Source organism: Sinocyclocheilus grahami, unplaced genomic scaffold (assembly GCF_001515645.1).
Source record: "Sinocyclocheilus grahami isolate Dianchi unplaced genomic scaffold, SAMN03320097.WGS_v1.1 scaffold510.1, whole genome shotgun sequence".
NCBI classification, from domain to species: Eukaryota; Metazoa; Chordata; class Actinopteri; order Cypriniformes; family Cyprinidae; genus Sinocyclocheilus; species Sinocyclocheilus grahami.
The window spans coordinates 7,391-17,390 of NW_015505689.1; the positions used below are offsets into that span (position 1 = coordinate 7,391).

The window sequence follows — 10,000 nt, forward strand, 5'->3', positions numbered from 1 at the left end:
TTAAGGGGGTCTGAATACTTTCCGTACCCACTGTATATATACATTCACACACACACACACGTCATTACTGCAAAATACTAAATAAAAAACTCGAAATGTTTTATTGAAAAACAGAATCACAGTCAGAGAGATCCAGCTGATTTATATATATATGTGTGTGTGTGTGTGTGTGTAGAGTACAGGGTGTGGGTTCTGGAGCCGCGGCTGGTCCAGCAGTACACAGCCAGTGTTTCTATACTCAATCTGAACTTCTCTGTCAGTCTGTCAAGCCACGAGAGCTCAGAGTTCAGAGCGGCGGCTGCGTCTGTGCAGAACATGGTGAGTCTGAACATCACAGTCCTTCCTCTGATCAAACCAGCACAACACAGCTGGAAAACCAGCACGGTTTAGTCAGGTCAAGCTGGCACACCACCGATACAGTTAACTATAACTAGCTGTTTTACACTAGAACATGTCATAATAGGCAAATCTAACAACCCTGGTCTGGAGGATCTTATAGAGAGGAATCCTGAGAACTGCTGCTGGTGAGTTTGAATGCACAGATGCACACAGAACGTGGTTTGTTTTCTCTCTGACAGGTGGAGAAGCTGCTGAAGTGCACAGACCTGTCCAGATACTTCAACTCCAGCGCAGTGTTTGCGTTCGGGTGAGGAGCGCTGCTCTCCATCCCTCTGTGTTTCATGAGCGGAGGTCTGCAGCATCTTCATCTGTTCCTCTGGTGTTCCTGTAGGAACGGCAGTGTGGTGGCTCATCTCTGGCTGCGTCTGTCGGTTCCTAGCAGTCGTGTGGAGACGGTGAGCATCCAGCGACTGAACGAGAGCGTGTTCAGAGAACTGCAGCGCTTCAGCGACGCTCAGCAGATCAGCAGATACGAGGGTTTCCATCTGCTGCTGCCCTCGCTCAGCTTCACCGGTAACATCACCTTCACTGTCAGACACATGTGTGATGACGTCTGCTGTGTTTTTGTTCACTTGTTTTTACTGCTTTGTGTTGATTTATGTTTTTCTACTTTCCAGAAACCCACCCCAAAGTTATAGATCGTTTTCAAGCTACGTTTGGTATGATTTTGATTTTGTTTTTCTAATTTTGCGGTGTGATTTTTAAAACAATAATTTGAGGGTGATCATATTTTCAGCACATTTTCATTTTTGGATGAACTATTGCTTTAACAAATATAGGAGTTAGTTAACCATAACTAGTCGTGCCGTGCTTTAGCAGTGGTAATATTTTGACTGTCCACCCGAACATCTGGAGACTCGTCAGTCCCGAGTGTTATTTCTCCTGAAAGCCTCTGTCTCCTCACAGACTGCTATCGCTACACGTCTCTGGTCTCGGCGGAGCCGGTGGTTCTGGAGGGGCCGAACATGCAGCGCTCGTCGTGTCTGTGGCACTTGAGGGCCCCTGCGGGCTCCCGGCTGGAGCTCAGGGTCGAGTGGCTCCTGAGCGAGTGTCGCGACCGTCTGATCATCTACGACTCGGTCACGCCGACAGACTCTCGTCTCCTCACCTCGTGAGACTCGTACTCATCTCTGGTTCACATCATGCGTGTCAAACGCACAGATTCTGATCGAGTGTCTCGTCTCTCTCAGGCTTTACGGCTGCAGTCGGTACGAGCAGACGGTGCAGCTGCTGTCGTCTGCTGACTGGATGACGGTGGTTTGGAAACAGGGTCTGTACAGTTACAAGGATCCGTTTTCACTGAGCGCGCGAGCCTGGCCGGACCAGGGTAATGCATGACTAATTAATGAAATATTTCTGTATTTTTATTATTTTTCAGTTTTTTATTTATATTTTAATAATTTTATTTATTTGTATTTTTTGTTCATATTTTCAATATATCTGTATTTTGAATTATGCATTGCATTTTGTTGTGTTTTAGGGTTAAAGGAAATGTCTGTACACCTGTCCAATTTTCATTACTCTACAGATTTTTTTCTTACAATGTGGAAGTGATGCAGATTGAATAGAGATTTCTTTACTTCACTGTAATTCTTTTGTCTGGAGTGTTGTTAAGCTGAGGTTTTGTGTTTGTGTTACAGATTGCTCCTACAGTGTTGTGTTAGAGAAGACAGACGGTGTCCAGGGCATTTTACAGACGCCCTTCTACCCCAGTTATTACCCTCCCGACACCAACTGCACCTGGATCTTCACTGTAAGACTGTCATCAGACAATTCAGCGCATTTAAAGGGATAGTTCACCCAAAAATGAAAATCAAAAATGTACTCACCTAGTATTTACTTAGTGATGGATTTGTTTAGTTATATGACTTCCTTCTTTCAGACGAATCCAATCTGAGTTATATTAAAAAATGTCTTGGCTCTTCCGAGCTTTATAATGGCAGTGAATGGGTGTTGAGATTTTGAAGCCCAAAAAAAAGGTGTTTTGTTTTACTCTCTCTACGCTACGCTTCAGAAGGCCTTTATTAACCCCCCAGAGCCGCGAGGAGCAATTTTTATGATGGATGGACGCACTTTTTTGGGCTTCAAAATCTCAACACCCATTCACTGCCATTATAAAGCTTGGAAGAGCCAGGACATTTTTAAATCTAACTCCAATTGTATTCGTCTGAAAGAAGAAAGTCATGCACACCTAGGATGGCTTGAGAGTGAGTAAATCATGGGCTAATTTTCATTTTTGGGTGAACTATCCCTTTAACTGGACTTACACTCTTCAAAGTCGACATGAAATCAGAATTGACACTATTTATTTTCTTAAAGGGTTGAAATGTAGCTTTCCTGTAGCTCAAACAGTAGAGCATGTCAATTGGCGTAAAATGATTTTCATTCAGAAATTCCTCGTACATTTCACAAATCATTACAAAGAAGCAGCAAGTAACATTGCATTAAATGTACAATTTTGAAATAGAAAGACTGAAATATCATTTTCTTGGAAAACATACTCCAATAATCTTTTTTTCATTTAAAACACTGAAAAATAATTTACAGTGCTCTGAATGTGGACTGCAGCTTCAAGCTTTCCAAAGCACACAAAAGCACATTGAATGCATTTGACTCGTGCACTAATATATCCAGGTCTTCTGAGGTCATATGATGCTTTTCCAGTAGTTTTTAATATGCATGAGCTGTAACTGCATGTGAAGCGGGAATCGGCGCAGTGTTTCACAGAAGAACTAAAGTCAGGCTGACTGTGTCTCTGTATCTGTGTGTTCAGGTGCCGTCGGTGGAGTTCGGTCTGACTCTGTCCTTTGAAGGATACGAGCTGAACCGTGCCAGTTACAGTCAGACCTGCACACAGGGCAGATGGAGCATCCAGAGCCGCAGGTCAGTCCTTCAGACCTGTGTGTGTGAGTGTGTTGAGTGTGTGACAGGGGTGTGTGTGTGAGTGTGTGTGTGTGTTAGTGTGTGTGACGTGAGTGTGTGTGACGTGAGTGTGTGTGTTTGTGTGTGTGGGTGTGTGTGACGGGGGTGTGTGTGTGTGTGTGTGTGTGTGTGTCCGTGTGTGACAGTAGTGTGTTTGTGTGCAGGCTGTGTGGCGTCCGAGGCTTGCAGCCGTACTCCGAGCGAATCCACCTGCTGTCGAGCACCGTCTCTGTGTCCCTGACCTCTGAGGTGTCTCTCACCGGCCCGGGCCTGCAGGTTCACTACAGCATCTTTAACCAGTCTGATCGTTAGTACACCTCTGCGTCTCTTTAAACTGTCTGCATTTAACTTTGCTTAGTACATGTTTACAGGGGTCATGAAATGCAGTTTCAGATTTTTATTTTGTTTCTTTGTGAGATTAGTTTATACTATACTTGCACCAAGAAATGCCCAATATTAGTAAAAATGTGAGCCTGCAGCACAAAAGCAGTGTTAAGTCGCTGGGGGATATTTGTAGCAATAGCCAACAATACATTGTATGGGTCACAATGATAGATTTTTCTTTACAAAGTAAAGATCATGTTCCATGAAGATATTTTGTAAACGTCCTACCGTAAATATATCAAAACCAAAAGCAGTGTTAAGTCGCTGGGGGATATTTGTAGCAATAGCCAACAATACATTGTATGGGTCACAATTATAGATTTTTCTTTACAAAGTAAAGATCATGTTCCATGAAGAAATTTTGTAAACGTCCTACCGTAAATATATCAAAACTTAATGTTTGATTAGTAATATGCATTGCTAAGAACTTCATTTGAACAACTTTAAAGATGATTTTCTCAATATTTAGATTTTTTTGCTTCCTCAGATTCCAGATTTTCAAATAGTTGTATCTCAGCCAAATATTGTCCTATCCTAACAAACCATACATCAATGGAGAGCTTATTTATTCAGCTTTATTTATGCAAAATAATGACCCTTATGACTGGTTTTGTGCTCCAGGGTCACAAATGATAATTTTTCATCCTGTCTGTGAAAAACACTCAATTTCAAGGCGTTTCCTCTCACAGAAAGTTACTCGAGCTGGCAAGCGCTGTGACAGAGCTGTATATGTTTAACACAACTCAACCACAATGATTACAACAGTCTGCTTCAGTGTGGAAATGCTTGCTTGATTTCTTCATTTTCAGTAAATAGTTTCAAAAAGGACTATTATTAGTTGTCGTGTTACAACACAGCTTAAGTAGGTTTAAGAAAGCACATTGTTTCTCATTCATTTGCCAACAGTTAAACATTAATTTTGGTTGCAACTTTCATGCTTAGTGTGGCAGCATCGTAAACACATCCAGATATCTATATACAGTGGCATGCGAAAGTTTAGGAATCCCTTGCAGAATCTGTGAAAATGTGAATAATTTTAACAAAATAAGAGAGATCATACAAAATGCATGTTATGTTTTATTTAGTCCTGTCCTGAGTAAGATATTTATGATATACAGTTATATGTGTGTATTTATAAATTCATATAAATATAACCGCAGGTCAGAGAGAGCAATGATGAGCACCACTAATCATTTATACTTTAAACTGAGCAGTTATTTTGGAGTTCTGAAACTTGCAGTATGTTTTTATTTTAGCATCACCTCTCATATGTGTAAAAGTCGAGATAATTTTGTGTGTGTGTCTCTTGTGTGTGTGTCTCTTGTGTATATATGTGTGTGTGTGTGTGTGTGTGTGTGTGTCTCTTGTGTGTGTGTGTGTGTCTCTGTGTGTGTGTGTCTGTCTGTGTGTGTGTGTGTGTGTTTCTGTGTGTGTGTCTCTCTGTGTGTGTGTGTGTGTGTGTGTCTGTGTGTGTGTGTGTGTCTCTGTGTGTGTGTGTCTGTCTGTGTGTGTGTGTGTGTGTTTCTGTGTGTGTGTCTCTCTGTGTGTGTGTGTGTGTGTGTGTCTCTGTATGTGTGAATGTCTCTGTGTGTGTGTGTGTCTCTGTGTGAGTGTGTTTGTGTGTGTGTCTGTGTGAGTGTGTGTGTCTCTGTGTGTGTGTGTGTGTGTGTGTGTGTGTCTCTTGTGGGTGTGTGCGTGTGCGTGTCTGTGTTTGTGTGTGTCTCTGTGTGTGTGTCTGTGTGAGTGTGTTTGTGTGTGTGTCTCTGTGTGTGTGCATGTGTGTCTGTGTGAGTGTGTTTGTGTGTGTGTGTCTCTTGTGTGTGTGCGTGTGTGTGTCTCTGTGTGTGTGCGTGTGTGTGTCTGTGTGAGTGTGTTTGTGTCTCTGTGTGTGTGTGTGTGTGTGTGTCTCTGTGTTTGTGTGTGTCTCTGTTTGTGTGTGTGTCTCTCTGTGTGTGTGTGTGTGTGTGTGTGTGTGTGTCTCTGTGTGTGTGTCTGTGTGAGTGTGTTTGTGTGTGTGTCTCTCTGTGTGTGTGTGTGTGTGTGTGTGTGTGTGTGTGTCTGTGTGAGTGTGTTTGTGTGTGTGTCTCTCTGTGTGTGTGTGTGTGTGTGTGTGTGTGTGTGGTCAGCGTGTCCCGGTCAGGTGCTTTGCCATGTTAACGGTCTCTGTGTGCCGGCGTGTGATGGTATCAGCGACTGCCCCAACGGTCTGGATGAGAGAAACTGCGGTAAATTCCCATCTTCACTGCATGATGATTGAAAACGGTTATATGACTAATAGCAAATGACATTTTCTACTGAATTCTAAAGAAAGGAAGTGAAAAATATGATCAGAAGTGTGTGTGGGCAGAGAGACTGAAACTATGAAACGCAAAAGAAAAGCTGCGAATGGAAAAACCTTCTTACTGAAACAAGAAAGAGCTCCAGCGATCGTAACTAATGGTGTGTATGTGTGTGTGTGTGCAGTGTGTATCGCTCAGTTCCAGTGCTCAGAGGACAGTCAGTGTGTCGACTACTATAAAGTGTGTGATCAGCATCCAGACTGCATCGAGGGTAGCGACGAGGAAAACTGCACACAGGGTACACACATCATCTTCTGTTGTTTCTGTACTGAGCTGAAGATATTTCCTCTCCCCTGACCCTCACAGAAACTCTCGCATATCAGGATATTAATTAATACAAATATTAGTGAATATGAATAATGAAATAATAATGAATGAGAATATTTATAAACCTGTTTTCTTTGACATTTGTTCCCCACAATGTAGGTGAAACCTGTACAAACTCTCGCGCACACACACACACACACACACACTCACTCACTCATATATGCATGAAACAAATAATATCATATTCATATTCTACCTCAAAATCAAAAGAAGGAAATCATATTTTACATAAACAAAATGAAGTCTATTTTAATAAGAGTTTTTGCATGGTGACATTAATTTGAAATGTGTCAAATTCAACACATTAATTCCTAAAATTCTCATGCAGTAACTTTATAACAGCAGAATAACTTTCATGTAATGATTTATGTATTTACATAAGCATGAATTTAATGCTTGATACTTGATATGTACTATATAGAATTTCTACATTGTGTGTTAAATTGCCATAAAAATGGCAATTATCAAGTAACAATAAAAAACAGGTCCTGAAAATAGTTCAAATTCGTATTGTAAAATATAAATGATTATTTCTTTTGTTCCTTTTCGTTCTTGACCTGAATTTCTTTCTTTTATATAACAATTTCTATAATTGCTACATAAAAAGCCCAACTGTAGCTATTTTGTAATAATAATATTTAAAAAAACATTATTTACTTGATTTATTTAAACAGCACTTCTCCCTTGGAAGCGCAGCACAAACACACACAACTCTTCAGTGTGTTTCTACATACTTAACCATATTTTGGGGACAAATTCACACCCAGAATTGAGCTAAACTTGACAAATGCTCCTTTTGGGGAAATCCTCATTTGTAAAAATGATATAAAAGTAAAGTAAATACAGTTTTTTTTTTTATTGTAATGTAGAACTTTTTCTGTTTTATATATATATATATATATATATATATATATATATATATATTCTGTATTCTGTTATGCATATAATATGTTATATTTATAACTAGCTATATATATGAAAACTGAAGTCGTTAAACGTGTGTGTGTGTGTGTGTGTGTGTGTGTGTGTGTTCAGGTGTACCATGTTCTGACTGGACGTATGTATGTGGAGATGGAACGTGTCTAAAGAAGCCAAACCCAGAATGTGACTTTATCACGGACTGTCCTGATGAATCTGATGAGAAATACTGCAGTAAGAGAGTCACATTGTGTGTGTGTGTGTGTGTGCGCGAGTGTGTGTGTGTAAAAAAAACATTATTTACTTGATTTATTTAAACAGCACTTCTCCCTTGGAAGCGCAGCACAAACACACACAACTCTTCTGTGTGTTTCTACATACTTAACCATATTTTGGGGACAAATTCACACCCAGAATTTAGCTAAACTTGACAAATGCTCCTTTTGGGGAAATCCTCATTTGTAAAAATGATATAAAAGTAAAGTAAATACAGTTTTTTTTTTAATTGTAATGTAGAACTTTTTCTGTTTTATATATATATATATATATATATATTCTGTATTCTGTTATGCATATAATATGTTATATTTATAACTAGCTATATATATGAAAACTGAAGTCGTTAAACGTGTGTGTGTGTGTGTGTGTGTGTGTGTGTGTGTTCAGGTGTACCATGTTCTGACTGGACGTATGTATGTGGAGATGGAACGTGTCTAAAGAAGCCAAACCCAGAATGTGACTTTATCACGGACTGTCCTGATGAATCTGATGAGAAATACTGCAGTAAGAGAGTCACATTGTGTGTGTGTGTGTGTGTGCGCGAGTGTGTGTGTGTGAGAGCGTGTGCGTGTGTGTGAGCGTGTGCATGTGTGTGTGAGCGTGTGCATGTGTGTGTGAGCGTGTGCGTGTGAGTGTGCATGTGTGTCTACGTGCGTGTGTGTGTCTGTGTGTGCGAGCATGTGTGTGTGTTTTGATCATGTTCTCTCTGCAGACTGTGGACTGAGGCCGTTCAGCAGTCGTGTGGTGGGCGGGACCGATGCAGTGGAGGGGGAGTGGCCATGGCAGGCCAGCCTGCAGATCAGTGGGCGGCACATATGTGGGGGGGCGTTAGTCTCCGCCCAGTGGGTGGTGTCTGCAGCTCACTGCTTCTATGACGACGGGTGAGCGTCTGCATCTGTCTGTCTTTCTGTGGTCGTTCTGTCCCGCTGAATGCGTCTGTCTGCAGGTTCTTCTCTCCATCCGTGTGGACCGTCTATCTGGGTAAACTGCGTCTCTATGGCAACAGTCAGACGGAGGAAGCCATCCGCGTGTCACACATCCACCTGCATCACTATTATGACGACGAGACGCACGACTATGACGTGGCTCTGCTGCGTCTGCTGAGGCCGGTGTGGTCGGGGACTCTGGCTCATCCGGTCTGTCTGCCGCCGCAGACGCAGCAGCTGGAGCCAGACGTGCTGTGCTGGGTCACGGGATGGGGCGCGCTGCGGGAGGGAGGTATGGCATCCCATAAACACCTGCAGCATCTGTATCTAGTCTCTCTATGAGCCACTGTTCTTGTACACTTTTAATATAGATAGTTCTGACTCCGGATATGAAGGGATGAGCTGTAGTGATGTGTAGACACATCCAGACACACTGTTACTCAAACTTAAAGGGGTAGTAGTTCACTTAAAAATGAAAATCCTGTCATCATTTACTCACCCTCAAGTGGTTCCAGACATGTACGAGTTTCTTTCTTCTGCTGAAGACAAAACAGTTGACAGTAGACTTCCGTTGGTCATCAGTGGCTACCACCAGCTGTTTGGTTTCCAGCATTCTTCAAAATACCTTCTTAAAAATACTCACACTGAATAGATTAGATATTGAGATGTGGGCGTGGCTCTCCGCGTGCAGGGGCGGAGTTTAAGTGTGTTTACTAAATGATTGGAGAAATCCTGCATACGTTACCAGAGAGAAGACTGACGCTTCGCTGAAAGATCCAGTTTGGAGATTTGATGAACAATTACGAGCAAAAAAAAAAACCCACATGCACAGATCTATACCATGCATTTTGAAAATAGATGTAGTGAATTTACATTTCAGTTTTCATGCCGAATTTAAGGGCTCCCACCAAAATAAAAGCCATGGTTTAACGTTTAACAACGGGTCACATCTTTGTCACCTTTTCCACCCTGGTGATGGTGAATTTGCATCCCTGGGTGACGAGACATGAATCCACCAAAAGAGGAACAGAATGACGACGTGTCCTGATTGTGGTGCGTCTGGTTCAGTAAGAGTGACACCATCGGCTTCGAGGAATGATAGTATTACTGTCCGACATGTGAGACGCTGGAGATCAAACACCATTAGAGGTCTCTCTCTGTCTCCTTCATCTAGGAGCGGTCAGTGATGTTCTGCAGAAGGTAGACGTGCGATTGGTCAGTGAAGACGCCTGTGTGCGTTCCTATGGTTACATGATCACGCCCAGAATGATCTGCGCCGGGTATCGCAGCGGAGGGAAGGACGCCTGTCAGGTGACCCGTCTCGATCATATGCTGTAACCGTGATGATGCATGTAAGCCGCTGAATTACACGCGTGTGTGTGTGTGTGTGTCAGGGCGACTCCGGCGGGCCGCTGGTGTGTCAGGAGCCGTCTGGACGCTGGTTTCTGGCCGGTGTGGTGAGCTGGGGCAGAGGCTGCGGACGACCCGACTATTACGGGGTTTACA

General features: G+C 42.3%; 1 protein-coding gene across 1 annotated transcript in view; it reads left to right on the forward strand.

Moving 5' to 3' along the window:
* Positions 1-10,000, forward strand: part of LOC107554700 (transmembrane serine protease 6) — a 13,041-nt gene that overhangs the window by 2,019 nt on the left and 1,022 nt on the right. The window contains exons 3-18 of the mRNA XM_016237285.1: positions 176-318; positions 579-646; positions 731-912; positions 1,017-1,058; positions 1,306-1,510; positions 1,590-1,726; positions 2,040-2,152; positions 3,173-3,282; positions 3,486-3,628; positions 5,832-5,930; positions 6,169-6,282; positions 7,407-7,523; positions 8,281-8,449; positions 8,515-8,786; positions 9,669-9,805; positions 9,889-10,000. The exon at positions 9,889-10,000 is cut by the window's right edge and continues 1,022 nt beyond it. Of these exons, the coding sequence (XP_016092771.1) occupies positions 176-318; positions 579-646; positions 731-912; positions 1,017-1,058; positions 1,306-1,510; positions 1,590-1,726; positions 2,040-2,152; positions 3,173-3,282; positions 3,486-3,628; positions 5,832-5,930; positions 6,169-6,282; positions 7,407-7,523; positions 8,281-8,449; positions 8,515-8,786; positions 9,669-9,805; positions 9,889-10,000 (2,163 nt within the window). The remainder of the gene's footprint in view (positions 1-175; positions 319-578; positions 647-730; positions 913-1,016; positions 1,059-1,305; positions 1,511-1,589; positions 1,727-2,039; positions 2,153-3,172; positions 3,283-3,485; positions 3,629-5,831; positions 5,931-6,168; positions 6,283-7,406; positions 7,524-8,280; positions 8,450-8,514; positions 8,787-9,668; positions 9,806-9,888) is intronic.